Here is a 17,535-nt window from a genome sequence, read left to right as displayed (position 1 = left end):
TCTGTTTGGGTTGATGAACAAACAGAATGTAATCCATGCATACAAATGGAATACTACTTAGCAGTAAAAAAACAAAACAAAACAATAAAATAAGGAACTGTTGATATGTAAAACAACATGGTTGACTTTCAGAAGCAGTATGCTAACTGAAAGGAACCAGATTTTTAAAAAGATACTTACTGAATCATTCCATTTATATGATAGTCTGGAAAAGACAAAACTATAGGGACAGAAGTCAGATCAGTGTTTGCCTGGAATTGGGGGAGGGAAATCGGCTACAAAGGGGATGAGGGAATTTTTTTGAGGTGATGGAACTATACTCTGTCTTTGGTAAGGGTCAGTTTTACTATTTGTAAATTATAAATGTGATTTAAAAACAATTTTCTTTTAAAAAAATTATATGTTATGGCATTTTTAGAATGAAAAGGGGGAGTATCCCCCAAATAAATGAATAAATATTACAGGAAAAATATACAAAGAGAGATGCATACTATTTATAGTTTCGATACATGACTCATTGAGGAATAATGTGAAGAATTGGCATAGGTTATTGTTGACTATAGTCACTGTAGTCACTTTCTTGTGCTATCAAAATGAACACCCTTCTTACTCTGCTCAGTCTGTGACTCTCCTTTCCAGGTTGACCCCCACATGGATACCCTCTTACCCCATTCAGGTTACTATTAATATATCCCACTAGACTAGCTCTCCAAAAGGATGCCGTCTTTCTGTTTAAGCTCTTAGTCCTGTTACCAGGTCACCCCCCACATGAATGCCTTCCTTATCCTACTTGTGTGCCTATGCACCCCATTCCAGTCTACTTCTCCATGGAGACACCATCGTTTCCCTGCTCTGACACCTTGTGTCAGGTGGTCCCACACCATGGACAACCTACTCTGGTTCTGATACTACACATTAGGCTGCCTCTTTTACACTTCCTGGGCTCCGTCACCCCAAACCAGATCACCCACACACAGATCTTCCTTACCATATTTGGACTCCAACGGCTTCACGGCGGGCTACCCTCTACACTTAGATGTCCACCTGACCTTGCAGAAGCTCTGATACCTACCTTTGGTCAACGTGGCTCTCTTCTCCTCGTGGCAGAGAGGCCTACCATGTTCTGCTTTAGGATTGAGTTGTTAAGGCAGGATTGAGTTGTTTAGGAAGGGAAAAGGAAGAACTCCTTTGCCTTATTCTTGAGCTGTTTTTGTTTTGTTTCTTTTTTGCCACTCCCTTTATATTTTGTCTTCTTGCCTTTGAGTAATTAAAAATAACTCCTAATTTCCATTTCACAAATTTGTTTCATATTTTTACTTAAATGTTTTGATTTTTCTTCTTTTTCTCAACTAGGTGGATTGATTATGATTTTCATAGTCATAAGTTTTTTTCTTCTCTAATCCACTAGGAAAAATTGTTACCAAACCAGGAGGAAATTACTAAATAAGTAAAAGTTACCACATGTCTGAGGCTTAGTTATGTACTAGCAGAGTTGTATCTTAACAGGCCTCCACCCAGTTCCAGAGTTGCTGTAAAAATAGGCACCATTTCTGTATGGGGTCTATCTCTCTAGGAAGTAATTCTGTTGAGCATTAGAACTCCCCCTTGTGATTTGTTGTCATTATTCTTTAATGTCAAAAGCATCACCTTTTAAATTAAGTATATCTAATAAGTGCCCCTTGGAAAATTAATTTTTCTTGTTTACTTAAAAATATTTAGAATAGAAATTCAAATGTAACAAAGCATTATTGATAAAACAAATCTATCACATGGTACAATTTAATTATATAATTTTATTGTTTGTCAATTCTGTGTGTCGATATATTACATTTAATTTTGTAAAAATTAGCATGAGTCAAATTTATATATATATGTGGATAAAAGAGACTTTTCATGTCTCTGTGCATCACCATATTTTAAATTATTTTGTATATCAGGTAAAGATATAAATAGCAGGAAGAATTTATATCAGAGTGAAGTTTTTAGAGTGATTATGTAGGGATTTAAAAACAGGAGTGGATCAATAAAGTATTTCTACTGTGTAACCACCTTTCAGGTGTTTCTGCCCAGTTTTTCTTCATAGCCAGATGCTTTGGGAGCTGGTGCTGTTGGGGGAGCCCCTTGTGGTCATGGCACCTTCACCGTCCGAGTCTTCAGAGACTGTGTTGGCGCTTGTTAAGTGAGTATATTTGGTTCTTGTTGGTGATGTTTGTAGCACTTTTCCGTCTGTGGTATGTTTCCCCACACATTATTACATGAACCCTGTTAGAAGGTAGTGCTTATTATGGCACCATTTAATGAATGAGAAAATTGATTAAGGCTCCATGAGGGCTGGAACCATGTTTTTGTTATTCTGAGTGACAAGCACATTCATTCATTACATGAAGTCGGCCCTTGATAAGTGTTAGTTGCATGAACAGTCTGTGTCTAGTCAAAGGCACATATCTAGTGAATGGTAGAGCCAGAATTTCACCCCCCATCTTCTGCCCCAAGCCCAATATATTCTTTCAGTATGCCATTCAACATTATATATTACCATTTGTCTTTCTAGTTCCCTGAAATGAGTTTACCATTTATTGAAATAAATAAATTATCCTTTTGGATATATATTGTTTGTATAGATGTTTCACAGTTATGAAATAGGGCCTTTAATTTCTGTGTCCTTTGTTTTACATGTTCATCCTGCTCCACAGCTGTATTTCCCCATTAAAGTACTTCAGTGATTTCCGACCTTATTTCACTATTCATGATAGTGAATTCAAAGAATATACTACCCGTACTCAAGCTCCGTGAGTAAATAGAATAACTTTTATTGACCAGTTATTACCTTTATAACCGAAGCTATATAGATTTATTTTTGGTATTAAGAGTTTGATTTAAATTTTGAACATATAGGCAGATTGATTTTATAAAACGAAGGTTTGAGGTGCTGCCAGTAATGATTACAGATTTCAGGAATTAGTATCTTATTTTCTTTTAGTGATTTTATTTATGAATGGAAGCTGTGTTGTCATAAATAGCCATCAGACTGTATTTTCAATTCTACTTATGAAAAATCTTCCCAATTAGTAAAAGGAAAAAAATAATCTTACACTTTCCCTTTTAGCTCCTACTCTGTTGCTCATCTTCTTTTCATAGCTAGATTTCTGAAACAACAAAAATCTCTCTTTATCGTCTCTAGTTCTTGATTTTCTGATTGCTCCTCAGTCTGCTGCAGGTTGACTTCTTTATATCCATTGAATTCATTCTTGCCAAAGTCATCAAGACCCTTCTCACTGGCTGACCCAGTGGGCACATTATTGCTCTATTTTCCCACCTTCTCTTTCTTGTAACATTTATGCTGCTGACCTTAAATATATTTTAATCCTTGATACTCTTCGCTCTTGGCTCTCTGGTGATGCATCTCAGTCTCCTTTGCAGACTTTTTTTCTCTGCTAATCCCTTAAATGTTCATATTCTCCAGTATTGTGTTCTGGGTTCTGATTTCAGACTAATAATTCTTTTTGTACTGTCTTATCTGTACCCATGGCCTCTCTTAACACCCCATACTAATGACTGAAATATATCTTCCTAGCGCAGATCTCTGTGAGATCCAGACCTATATAACCAAGAGAGTGTGTGTGTGTGTGTGTGTGTGTGTGTGTGTAATCAAGCACATTGCCACCCAGACATCTTAATGGCATCTGAAAGTAAACATGTTCAAATTGAATTCTGTTTGTTTCCTTCTTTTCTCCCCTAAAATAACACTTCTTTCTTTTTTTCATGAATGGCATTAGTTCTTACTTAGCTATTAGAAAACTAACGTGTCATAAATTTCTCCTTAGCATGCTGCACTTCAGATTTTTAAAAATTCTGTTAATTTGATACCCTAAAATGTCTCTTACAACTTTTTTTTTTTTGGAGACAGAGTCTTGCTTTATTGCCCAGGCTAGAGTGAGTACCATGGCGTCAGCCTAGCTCACAGCAACCTCAAACTCCTGGGCTCAAGCAATCCTACTGCCTCAGCCTCCCGGGTAGCTGGGACTACAGGCATGCGCCACCATGCCTGGCTAACTTTTTCTATATATATTAGTTGGCCAATTAATTTCTTTCTATTTATAGTAGAGACGGGGTCTTGCTCTTCCTCAGGCTAGTTTCGAACTCCTGACTTTGAGCAATCTGCCCGCCTTGGCCTCCCAGAGTGCTTGGACTACATCTGGCCTCTTATAACTTTTTTGTAAAAATTTTATTTTGTATTTTTTTGAGACAGTGTTTCACTCTCGTTGCCCAGGCTAGAGTGCAGTGGTGTTACCATAGCTCACTGCAACTTCAAATTCCTGAGCTCAAGCTATCCTCTTGCCTCACCCTCCCAAGTAGCTGGGATTACAGGCGGGTAGCACCATGCCTGGCTAATTGTTTTCTATATTTTTAGTTGGCCAATTAATTTCTTTCTATTTTTATTAGAGATGGGGTCTTGCTCTTGTTTAAGCTGGTCTCAAACTCCTGACCTTGAGTGATCTGCCCGCCTCAGCCTCCCAGAGTGGTAGGATTACAGGCATGACCCACTGCGCCTGGACCAATAACATTTGTTATATTTTTTCCATAGCTTCCTTCCCAATCTTGCTGTTTCTAGTCTTATATCTTTTCCTCTAATCCCTCACCCCTCCTCTCCTTGTAGGGTATCTTCCAAATTTACCCCTGAGTGATCTTTCTGCTAAGCACATTTCTTTCATGTGACATTCATCCACCTGGTTATCTAGTAGCTTCCCTTCCCTTTGCCTATAACACCTAAACGTCTTAGCATATTAACTTGGTACTTAATGATGTGGGCAGCATCTGCCCATCTACTCTCATTTCTGACTATTCTTCCTGCTTTGTGCTTCAAGAATGTTGAGCTGTGTATAGTTCTACAAACAGACCATGATCTTACTTCACCGCTTTGCCACATACTCTTTGTTTTCCTACATCACCCTTACCTCCCTTATCCACTTGGCAAAAACCTATTCATCTTTCATGTCTTCCTATAAATATCTCTTTGGTGAGGCTGTCCTTTAATCCCCTGGTAGATATAGGTTCTTTGTGATTTTTGTGCATTTTATACCACCTTCAGGGGCCTATAATTTCTGGCATTATAACTGATTATGAAAACCCTTCTTTCTGTGTGTTGTTGGATGGGCCATGTCTTTTCATCTTTATATGCCCAGTGCTAAATGTGTTGCCTGGAATGTAGTTAATACGTAATGTATTAGTAAAGGAAAAGACAATGTGTATATTGTTCACTGAAAAGAAATTGTAAGCTGCTATTCACTGATTTAACATTCCATCTTTTTCTCACCTTTTTTGTTTTGCTTTGTTTTGTTTTTATATAGGCCTTCAGTCATATTAGGAGTAACCAATCCTTTTTTTGCTAAAACACTCCAGCACTGGCCGCACATTATTCGAATAGGAGACCTTAAACCTGCAGGTAAAGTATAAACTTGGTGTTCTGTTAAAAACAGTGCTACTGAGTAGGTGTATTTCTTCCACTTGGTTAGTTTTTAATATTGATTGCAGCTTTCTTTGAGGCAACATAAATAAGTGCTTTTTGAGAAGAATATAACTTGCCACTAAAATATGCAGCTTTATATATATATATAAAATGTTCTGCAAAAAATATACTTAATAGTGTTGAAGCATTGAATAAAATGAAACCTCAAAAATTTGAGCTTTTTATATATCTATAAGCCCAATGAAACAGGGATTTCTATCACTGCTTGAATAAAACCCTCTAGAAAGCTAGAATTATTCCAGACTTGGCACAAAACTTTTGGCTAGGTCTCAAAACAAGTATTATACATCCCTGTAGCACAGGTAATGATTAAGAGAGTGGTCACAAGATGGAGTTTTCCTTTTGACCACTTTGTTCATGGTAGGAATTTAATAAATATTCATTAATGAATAAATGAATTCAGAAGTTGAAAGTTTTGTTAACCTAGATGATAATTTAATGGTACCTCTGACATTCCTCTCTGGACATTCCTGAATTTTCCATTAAAATAGTTGGGACATGAGATATCTAAAGTTATCTTTATTTATTTATTTTTGAGACAGAGTCTTGCTCTTTCACCCAGGCTAGAGTGCTGTGGTGTTAGCCTAGCTCACAGCAACCTCAAACTCCTGGGCTCAAGTAAGTGATTCCCCTGCCTCAGCCTCCCGAGTAGCTGGGAATATAGGCGCATACCACCATGCTTGGCTAATTTTTTCTCTTTATAATAGAGACAGGGTCTCATTCTTGCTCAGGCTAGTCTTGAACTCCTGAGCTCAAGTGATCCTCCTGCCTCAGCCTTCTAGAGTGCTAGGATTACAGGCGTGAGCTACTGCGCCTGGCCTCTTCCTTTTTAAAAAACTGAATAATAGTCCATTGATTGCATTTACCACATTTGGTTTATCCATTCATTCATTGATGGACACTTGAATTGCTTTTACCTTTTGGGTATTGCAAATAGTGCTTCTTGTAATGTATAGTATTATACAGTGTTGTACATGGGTGTACAAATATCTCTTTGAGTCCCTGCTTTCACTTCTTTGGGTATGTACCCCAAAGTTGAATTGCTAGATCATATATTAAGTCTATGTTTTTGTTTGTTTGTTTGTTTGTTTTTTTACATTAATAGAAATTAGGTAGATCAGTTTATTTTTTGTATATTTCACAAGTATAATTATGGAAGGGCTATTTGACAGATTTCAGCATTAACTGCCAACTCTATAGACATGTTTAACAAAAAAAGGCATTTACTCTTGGCCCTTTTAAATAAAGGCAAAGTGCCCTCTTGCATCACAAATCCTAGAGATGCAGTAACAGACTTAAGGGTATAATATTAAAGAAATGAGATGTTTTCTTCCAACTGCTATTTAATTGATAAATAACATAATACAAACATACATTTATAGCTATCATGACCACCAGTGATTTGCAGAATAAACCTTATAGGCCTACCTACTTAAAAGGCTGAAATTAGTAAAGCAGTATAAAATGTGTTTTTATCCTTAGATTAATAACAGAGTAAGACTTCTTTGATTCCAGTCTTACAAGTTGTGGTAGGGAATCGGTAAGAGAAAAGAGATGGGGGAAGATTGGCAGTGCATGCTGAGTTAGAATTGGAACAGTGACTCAAATGAGTAATTATCCAGATTAAGACAGTGTTTTAAAAAATCAAAAATGTGTCCTAAATTGTGGCATATTGGAAAAAATATTAAGAATCAATCATTCATCAGCCCTAAACACCATTTAATAAGTGCCATCAGTGGGCTTAAGGAATAAGTAGGGATGGGGGGGTGACAAAAAGCAAGATGAAGGAAAGAAAATGAAAAGTAGAATATGTTTGTTTGGAAATGTGAAAAGGCCCTGGAGAAACTGCTTTGGTTACCACTCAGACATGCTCTTCCGATGATCACCAAATACCAATTTTAGAGCACAATTTGGGTAGATATAATAGCCCTCCCTTATGCGTGGTTTCACTTCCCATGGTTTGTTATGTATAGCAGCCTCGGTCTGAAAATACTCCATGGAAAATTCTGGAAATAAACAATTCATAAGTTTTAAATTGCATCCTGTTCTGAGTAGCATGATGAAGTCTTGTGTCCTCCTGCTCTGTGCCATTCGAGACATGAATCATCACTTTGGTGTATGCAGATTATGGTCCTGCCCATTAGTAACTTAGTAGCCATCTCTGTTGTCAGATAGAAAAAAAAACATACTACATAAAGAGTCCAGTACTATCTGAGGTTTTAGGCATCAGAGGTCTTGGAACACATCTTTCTCAGATAAAGGGAGACTACTGTATTACATTTCAGTTTTGATAAAACTTCACTAAACTAATTTGGACTGAGAAAGAATACAAATCTGATTTAGTAAAGAGCATCTGTAAATATTCAGAGGTATAGTTTTGTTTCATCAAGTAAAAAGAGCAACCAATTCCAACTGTTGAAGTAGTAACAAGTAGACCCTTTACCAGGCTTGCCTTGATGAATAGTTAAGACATATTTCTGGGTCACAGCACAAGATTATTGAACTTGTAGACTATACACCATACTCCTTCCAATTTATCAAAACAATCCAACAATCTTTACTATTCCAACTTGCCAATAACTATAATTGTTTTAGTGAGATGCTGCCTTAAAAAACAAACTATTTCTCAAAACTGTACTATGAAAAGTAGGAGCTACTGGACATGAAACAGGTCATTTATTTCAGACTTTAGCCAGTTTTCATGAAGTATTTATCTCCAACTTAAGTTTACTCCAACATTAATTTGTGATAAACAGGACAATGATTAAAATTAGCCATTTCTCAAACCACAACTTTGAAATCATAGAAATGGACACTTAAACTCAGCTAGTCAAAATCTCCATTCAAGTGAGGATCAAACAGCCTTCAAAAATGTTTTCAAATAAACTGAGCTTTGAGGCAGAACAAACAAATAGAAAAATCTAAAACTTCTCTATCTCAAGCATCAATAATGGAGGTCAAGCAATTAGACCTACAAATCCTTAATGACAGGTCTTTCTTAATGAAAAATCCTGAGACTTAAGCACTGTGACTTTACAGAAGGCAGGTTGGTTTAATGAGGAAATTTACTTTTAATAAAAAGACAACAATATTTTATTTTGGGCACTTAACATTTCACAGATCCTCAATAAGTTTTGAGGTAGGTCAAATACTAGCAGTGTATTTTACAAACTAAAATCAAGCAGATGTTATGTCACTTGTCCCAAACCACAGAAGTCATCCTATCATGGTCAGGAATAACATGGTCTCTCTGATCTTTCAGATTAATCTTTGATGTATGAATTTAATGGTGATTGCTTGCAAATATTCATGAAGAAACACAAGATGAGATGTAATAGAAATTCTACTTTGGGATATTTTTAAATTCTTAAATTGATCCTATAATGAGCATATATATTGTGGAATAACCTACTTGCTCTCATTACAAATACATTTATATATAACTGATCCTTAAAATTACAAATGAACACAGTACTGATTTTGCTGCTTTTCTGCCTTTTGGGGTGGGTAGAGCAGGAAAATAATTAGCAAGCTTTCCTCAGAGCACTAGGCAGCCTTTAAGTGCAGATGCTATGTTCAAGGCACCATCCACTATGATTTGGGATCATAGGAAAGCAAGTATACAAATGGAACCGAGATCCAGAAAAGATGCCTGGACCCCAAAGAGGGGAGGCTCTGTGCAAGTCAAAGATGAAGAGAAAAATAGTATCAGCTCAGGCTACTGATCCTGATTATCATGCCACGGGATTACAACAATTACAGAAAGAGCTCCTAAAAGAGCAGTAAGCTTGTCTTAATAAAATCTGCTAAAGTTCTTACTAACTAAACTACAAGTAAAATTAAATTGGAATTTTATTAAAGTAACGTCTATGAAAGCAAATATCTAAATATTTTAAATATGAGTTTGACCTGTCATGTAAATTACTCTAATTGTCACAAAACTAATTCACTTAGCTCATCATAATTACTTAAAATTATTTACCAAAATTCCGCTCATCTTGACATAGGTTCCTGGGCTAGTCTTCTCAACTATTTGTTTCATTATAAAATTTATTTTGTCAAATATTAGTAATGCTAAAGGATTAAGAGTGGTTAATTAACAACTGAGAAATTAGAAGGAAAACACCATCATTGTGTTAAAAAATACAATAGTCAGCAGAGCAAATTTCAAGAGTAAGGACATAGACACCTATCCTATGCTTCCATATAACCAAACAGCTCAATACCATTTGAATCAAAAAAGCACCAAAACAAAACAAAACAAAAAAAAGTGGAGGTAGGGGATGGGTGTTGGTGCACAGAAGGCAGACTATTGAAGCCTTTTACTCTAGTGTCTCCAAAATTGAGTGTGGAAGTAAAAAGTTTCTACATTAAAAAAGTTTATATAAATTAAATGAATTATTTTCATAAAAGTCAAAATGAAAGTTCTGCATAGGACAAAAGATATGCCTAAGCAACATATTATATTTGCACAAGGCCACTGAATGTCATGGATACTGGTAACAAATGAAAAGCTTAAGTCTATGGCAGACGGAACAAAGATTTCAGTTTGGTATTCTATAAGCCTGAAATTGTAAACTACTCTTGTGCTTCTGGTTGGCACATTTCCTTTTTTTTTTTAATGGCCCATGTGATAGTACACATTTACTTGTTAATATGTGAAATTAATACAGACATTTGTGAGAGGTTGTGCACAACTATTGTATTTACAAAAATGGCACAAAAGTGAATTCAACAGTCGATGCACACTTCATTCACATCTTCAACAACAAAAGGCATTCTAAAACTACAGAACTGAATAAGAATACTAGCTTCACCAGGAGCTGTTAAGCACTAGAGTCACATAAATTACACCAAGAAGGCAAATATTGGCCAAGTAAAATTCTACTGTTAAAGCTGAAACAGGTTTAAGGCCATTCAAGTTCAAGCACAGAGATACAAATCTTTCAGAGCCCCATCTATTTGTGTTTGAAATATGTGACCTTCTTCCAACTTGTGGTCTTAAACATCTGTTTTACAAAATCCAAAAGAAAAATACAGAAGAAATCAATACAATGGAAGTTATATTAAATAAGAGTAACATACAGAGCTATAATTAAGATGAAGTAATGAAAGCCAAAACATTAAAACTTTAAATCTTGCTTGTTACTTGTTGGAACCAGCCCTATACTAGGAGTTAGGTAATATATACAATTATTTTCAAGTAGATTACTTATGTAGCTCTAACATGTTCTTTTCATCAGTGCACTGTCAAACTAATCAAAAACTCTACACATGTATATTCCCTTCACAATAGCAGCATACCCTACTGCTGCCTGCAAAGCTGTCGGTCTCAAATGACTTAGTGAAAGTAAATAAAAAAAGGATAAGTAACATATTAAGGAGAAATAATGGGAATTAGAAGATTCATGCAGTTCAGCTCTTTTAATCAGCCAGCCAGCTTGCTAGCAACAAGGGATGGTTTCCGTTGAGGGAGGCCTTGTGGAGTGGGAATGAGGTCACCAGTGACCTCCGTGTTATTCGGGGCTGCAGTAGGAAGTTGCTTGTTCTTCATTTTTGCTTTAGCCAGAATCAACATATTTTTGCCCTTTCTGTAATCTTTTCCTTAAGAAATCAGAACTTCCAGGCTTTTGTCCCAGATGAGGATATCTTGCTTTTAATTTTGCCTCTTCAGCTTTCTCTGGGCTGGTCACTCTATCTTCCGTTTCCTTCTGCTCTCCGCGGAGGCCGCCTCGGGGACTTGTGCAGACATAGTGCTCCCTGGGCTGGGGGACGCGGGGAAGAGGAGCGCTGCCCGCGGCCGAGGCCGCCGCCGCCTCAGGCCCGCCGCCGCTCTCCCGCGCCCGCTGCCCGCCGAAGTGGCCCGTCTATGTTTTATTATTTGAGGAACTGCCATACTGTTTTCATTTTATATTCTCTCCAAGAGTGCACAAAGGTTCCAATTTCTCCACATCCTCACCAACACTTATTTTCTGGGGGTTTTTTTGTTTTGTTTTTTGTTTTTGAGACAGTCCCACTCTGTTGCCTGCGCTAGAGTGCCGTGGCGTCAGCCTAGCTCAAGCAACCTCAAATGGGTTCAAGCGATCCTCCTGCCTCAGCCTCCCGAGTAACTGGGACTGCAGGCATGTGCCACCATGCCCGGCTAATTTTTTCTATATATTTTTTGTTGGCCAATTAATTTCTTTCTATTTTTAGTAGAGGCAGGGTCTTGCTCTTGCTCAGGCTGGTTTCGAACTCCTGACCTTGAGCAATCCGCCCGCCTCTGCCTCCCAGAGTGCTAGGATTACAGGGGTGAGCCACCGCGCCTGGCCTCTTTTAATTCTGTTGATAGTATATTTTGGAGCATAAAAGTTTCTAATTTTCACGAAGTATTAAATCTATTTTTTCTTTTGTCATTTGTGCTTTTGGTGTCATAGTCATGAATCCCATTTATCTTTTAATTTATAAGTGTTTGGTGTGTATCTTGGGGCATTTTTCTGTTTAATGAGTTCAAGACCAGGCTCACTGTATATGCTGCACAATTTGTAAAACACAAAGCGCTGCTCAGGATTCTGGCTTTGAAAATTCAAAACAATCTGAGTGAGTCAATAAAATTACAAAAAAAGCATTTCTGTAGGACTAAGAGGTAAGACACAGCAGAATTGAGATTTTCTCTCCTGAGTCTAGAAGTTTATAGCTTTAGCAGAAACATACATTTAGTTTTAAACCTGCAGAGAGAATCATTCCTCCTGATATAAAGGGATTGTTTCTTCTAGATTGTACCCAGTTTTAGTTTACCTATATTCCATTAAATGGAGAAATGTCATTTACAATAATGATACTTAACAGGTATTCCTCAAAGAGAAAATAATTTTACTGGTTTATATTAGATCAAATTATAAACTGATAATTTCTGATCAGAAATTGGATTTGGTGATTTTACAACAGGAGAGGTAAAATACTTGGCCTAAATCTAAAAGATATTTGTGCAAATATGCAGAGGTGTAATATTAGTAATGACTCTTAATTTACTAATGTTACCCCTCTCTTGTGTGTATTGTACATAACAGATATCAAATAAGTACTTTTAAGTTAAAATGTATATCTGTGATTACAGGACTTGAGTTTGTTTCCTGGCATTCTTGTTTTTTTTCCAGAGCCATCTGACATCCATTTTACTTTTTTGTCATAGACAGTGTGTCTTTAAGCCTAATTTTCTTTATATATATCAAATATTACATGCTACAGCACAAGACTTGTGATGGCTAGCGTTAGAGCTCAGTATGAGGTCCACTGAATTGGAGAGGAATTACATGAATGAAGATTGCTACACAGGTTGTATTGTTGTCATTTCCCTTTTTAAGAAACAGGGATCACTACATATCTTCGTTATTACCAAGTACTTACTGAATGTAAAGAACATATGAAATCTGCTGAATTATTCTTCCTAATATTCAGTTCCTTTTGCACAATGAGTTTCAGGAAATAATATGTTGTAATAAACAGTATTGGTGGATAGAGGAGTTGCAAGTCCTTTGTGACTTGGAGTAGAAGGAAACAGAAAACAAGCACATAAGTACCTAGACCTGTTCAAACCACTGTGGTTTTGATACTTTATATTCCTTGGATTTGTGGCGTCAGTGGCAGATAGATGACTTAAATTTACTTATTTACATAGTTATATATGTATTAATTCTGCACTTATTAAGGGCAAACAAAAGTCTTACAGATTTTGTGATGGCAAGCTACCCCAAACTTTATAAAGCAAAACCGCAAGATTAGGCCAGGTGCCAGTGGCTCACGCCTGTAATCCTAGCACTCTGGGAGGCTGAGGCGCGCTGATTGCTTGAGGTCAAGAGTTCAAACCAGCCTGAGCAAGAGTGAGACCCCGTCTCTACTACAAATAGAAAGAAATTAATTGGCCAACTAATATATATAGAAAAAATGAGCCGGGCATGGTGGCGCATGCCTGTAGTCCCACCTACTCAGGAGGCTGAGGCAGCAGGATCGCTTGAGCCCAGGAGTTTGAGGTTGCTGTGAGCTAGGTTGACACCACGGCACTCACTTTAGCCTGGGCAACAAAGCGAGACTCTGTCACAAAAACAAACAAACAAACAAAATGCAAGATTAGATTCAAGATGAAAGGCATTCTCATATGAATTATTTTACATGGGAATATATAGAATAAATTGACAAAGTAAAAATTGTGGGCTAGTGAACCAAAAACATTTTAGAAACCTTAGTTTTTCTGGACTCCTTCCTTTTCTCTCAGTTTGTCCCAAAAGCCTATCAGTTTTATCTCCTCAACAGAGCTCCAGTAGCTTCCTGTCTTCTTTTTCTCTCTGCACAGGTCTTGCTTTGGGTCTATTTTTACCCAGGAGCAGTATACTACATTTTATCCTATAGTCTTTTCTCTCTTATACTTAAACTCCTCTGTAAAGAACAACAGCCCTGCTCAGGAGACCTGTCCATCTCTGGCTTAGATCTGTGGTTGTAGCATACGCTATCACCACCTGGTGGCAGTGAGTGTATTAAAATGCAGATTTGGGGCCAGGCGTGGTGTCTCACACCTGTAATCCTAGCACTCTGGGAGGCCTAGGCGGGCGGATTGCTCGAGGTCAGGAGTTCAAAACCAGCCTGAGCAAGAGTGAGACCCCGTCTCTACTATAAATAGAAAGAAATTAATTGGCCAACTAATATATATAGGAAAAAATTATCCAGGCATGGTGGCAGGAGGATTGCTTGAGCCCAGGAGTCTGAGGTTGCTGTGAGCGAGTCTGACACCAGGGCACTCACTCTAGCCTGGGCAACAAAGCAAGACTGTGTCTAGAAAAAAGAAAAAAGAAAACGCAGTTTTGATCATGTCATCATACTCTTCTCCTGCCTCAGCCTCCCGAGTAGCTGGTACTGCAGGCATGCGCCACCATGCCCGGCTAATTTTTTCTATATATTTTTAGTTGGCCAATTAATTTCTTTCTATTTATAGTAGAGACGGGGGTCTTGCTCTTGCTCAGGCTTATCTCGAACTCCTGAGCTCAAAGGATCCAGTTGCCTTGGCCTCCCAGAATGCTAGGATTACAGGCGTGAGCCACCACGCCTGGCCCCATCATACTCTTCTCATTTACTATTCCCCATAGGCCCATGATTTCAGTCTCTTAGTTATCCTATATATCTTTATAGTTCCTTTTTTTTTTTTTTTTTGAAACAGGTTCGGTTCTGTTGTCTGGGCTAGAGTGTAGTGGTATCAAGAGCTCACTGCAACCTCATACTCGTGGGCTCAAGCAGTCCTCCTGCCTCAGCCTCCCAGTAGCTGGGACTGTAGCCACAGACCACCATGTTCAGCTAATTTCTTTATTTTTTATAGAGACACTGTCTTGCTACATTGCTCAGGCTGATCTCAAATGCCTGGCCTTAAGCAATCCTCTGCCTTGGCCTTGCAAAATCTTAAGGTTACAGGTGTGAGCCATCACACTTGGCCTATAGTTCCCTTTAATTTGACCTTTGAATACCTCTTTAGCTTCATCTCCTGCCCATTTCAGCATATTCTCCATTCCTGTTATTACATTATAGTGGTTAAGGTGACAGCTCTGAAGTTAGATTATCCTATTTAATATCCTGGCTTCTCCATGTTACCTGTGTGTCCTTGGACACAGTATTCTCTGTGGTTAGTTATGACAGAGCTAACAACCTGTCTTAATAGGGCACCCATTATTCAGAATAGATGATGTCAGCAATTAGCTGGTTCTGGTGCATACCAGGTAAATATCAGTTTTGTCCATGCCTGAGTTTCTTCATCTGTTAAATGGGCATCATAAACATAGTTTTATTGTGAAGATTAAATGTGATAATTTGTACAGTGTTCTTAGACCAGAGATTGGCATAAAGTCTTTTTTTTTTTTTTTTTGAGACAGAGTCTCACTTTGTTGCCAAGGCTAGAGTGAGTGCCATGGTGTCAGCCTCACTCACAGCAACCTCAAACTCCTGGGCTCAAGCAATCCTCCTGCCTCAGCCTCCCAAGTAGCTGGGACTACAGGCATGCGCCACCATGCCCGGCTAATTTTTTCTATATATATATTAGTTGGCCAATTAATTTCTTTCTATTTATGGTAGAGACGGTCTCGCTCTTGCTCAGGTTGGTTTTGAACTCCTGACCTCGAGCAATCTGCCTGCCTCAGCCTCCCAGAGTGCTAGGATTACAGGCGTGAGCCACTGTGCCTGGCCGGCATAAAGTCTTTGGTAAATGGTGGCTATTACTATCCTTACCATTACCCACAACTCTTTTTTTTTTTTTTTTTTCTAGTCAGAATTTGACATGGGTATACCCACAACTCTTGAAGCAACATGTTCTTCATGCTTTTTGTATTTAACTCTTTATCTAAAAGGTCTTTCCTCCTTCTTCCCTGTTAATATAACCACCCCCTATTTATACCACAATTAACAGTTTGATCTATATAATGATTTAAACAAAGATAGTTTGTAAACTTAAAGGCTTGAATTATATAATCTCTAGATTGTCTTTCAGTTTTTGGATTATGCAGAGAGGGAGAGCAGAGAAAAGGAGAAACTGTTAAGTTAGCTGTGCTCATGAGACAGTTTTCCATGTGTATCTTGTGACATTTTTCTTCCCTCTCTTTTAATTCTGCTTAAATGTAACCTCCTTTAGGAATCCTCAATAATTTTCTTACTCTTCTTTAGCTGGAACACTCTTCTGTGTCTCCATAGTATCTTGTTTGTATTTCTGTCCTCAATATTGTCATTTCTCTTTGTCATATTTTGCCATTAGACTGTGAGCTCCTTGGTGTTAGGAATTAGCTGTTTGGTTCCTGTATTACCAGTATCTTACATTTACTAATATTTACTGAATCAGTGAAAACGTACGTTTGTGTATCCGCGACATTGCTTCTTTAACAAGTATCTGTTTAAAGTGTTATCAGAGCAGTTCACAAAATTGGAATATGGACTGTATTATTTTCTAGCTTTTCTGCAGGATTGAAATTGTAGTTGACCGTTGGACAACATGGAGCTTAAGGGTACTGACCCCCTACACAGTTGAAAATCTGTGTGTAACTTTTGACTCCTCCAAAACTTTACTGATAGCCTACCGTTGACTGGAAGTTTTACCAATAACATGAATAGTTGATTAAGATGTATTTTGTATATCATATGTACTTTTAAAATAAACTAGAGAACAGAAAATGTTACTGAGAAAATCATAAGGAAGAGAAAATATATTTGCTATTCATTAAGTAGAAGTGGATCATCGTAAAAGTCTTCATCCCGATTGTCTTCACATTGAGTAGGCTGAGGAAGGAGAGAGGAGGGGTTGGTCTTGCTGTCTCGGGGGTGGCTGATGCAGAAGAAAATTCATGTATAAGTGGACCTGCACAGTTGAAACCAGTGTTGTTTGAGGGTCAACTGTATTTCAATGAAAAGAGTTTATAAAAATATCTGTTTTGCCATAGTACATGCTCTTAAAGGTGACAAGAGAAAATGTTCCCTGTTCCTATAATCCCACCCCCATTTGTACCACCCTAAGCATTTTGATCTACATAGTGATTTAACCAGAGATATTTTGTAAAGTTAGAAGGTTGAATTATATAATCTCTAGATTGTCTTTCAGTTTTTTGGTTTATGCAGACAGAGGGAAAGCAGAGAAAAGGAGAAGGAAAATCTGTTAGGTGTGCTTATGACAGTTTTAAGTGTGTATCTTAAGGCATTTTTCTGCCCTTTATAAGAGTTGTTTAGTTTTAGCTTCTTTGACCGCAAGACCAGGGCTACTACATATACTGTGCAAGCTGTTCCACACAGCAGCATACTCAGGAGTCCTGTCCATCTGTGACTCAGAGCTGTGGTCATTGCATACTGTCACCACTTGGTGGCAGGGTAAGTTTCTTTAATGCAAAAGCAGAATTTGAGGAGGTATCAGGAAAAAAACCCCTGAAGGGACAGGGCACAGTGGCTCATGCCTGTAATCCTAGCACTCTGGGAGGCCAAGGGCAAGGCTGGAGGATTGCTTGAAGCCAGGAGTT

General features: G+C 37.8%; 1 protein-coding gene and 1 pseudogene across 6 annotated transcripts in view; one reads left to right on the top strand and one right to left on the bottom strand.

Annotated features, from left to right (window-relative positions):
• DENND6A (DENN domain containing 6A) overlaps positions 1-17,535 on the top strand; it is a 68,956-nt gene that overhangs the window by 41,256 nt on the left and 10,165 nt on the right. For all 6 annotated transcript variants that reach the window (XM_020280396.2, XM_020280393.2, XM_012789292.3 and 3 more), the window contains 3 exons: positions 2,057-2,179; positions 2,694-2,789; positions 5,349-5,443. In XM_020280396.2, coding sequence (XP_020135985.1) covers positions 2,057-2,179; positions 2,694-2,789; positions 5,349-5,443 — 314 coding nt within the window. The remainder of the gene's footprint in view (positions 1-2,056; positions 2,180-2,693; positions 2,790-5,348; positions 5,444-17,535) is intronic.
• On the bottom strand, positions 10,940-11,279 carry LOC105884905 (cAMP-regulated phosphoprotein 19 pseudogene; annotated as a pseudogene).

Source organism: Microcebus murinus, chromosome 1 (genome assembly GCF_040939455.1).
Source record: "Microcebus murinus isolate Inina chromosome 1, M.murinus_Inina_mat1.0, whole genome shotgun sequence".
NCBI lineage: Eukaryota > Metazoa > Chordata > Mammalia > Primates > Cheirogaleidae > Microcebus > Microcebus murinus.
The sequence above is the reverse complement of the archived record's forward strand: the minus strand, read 5'-3'. Positions and strand labels throughout refer to the sequence as shown.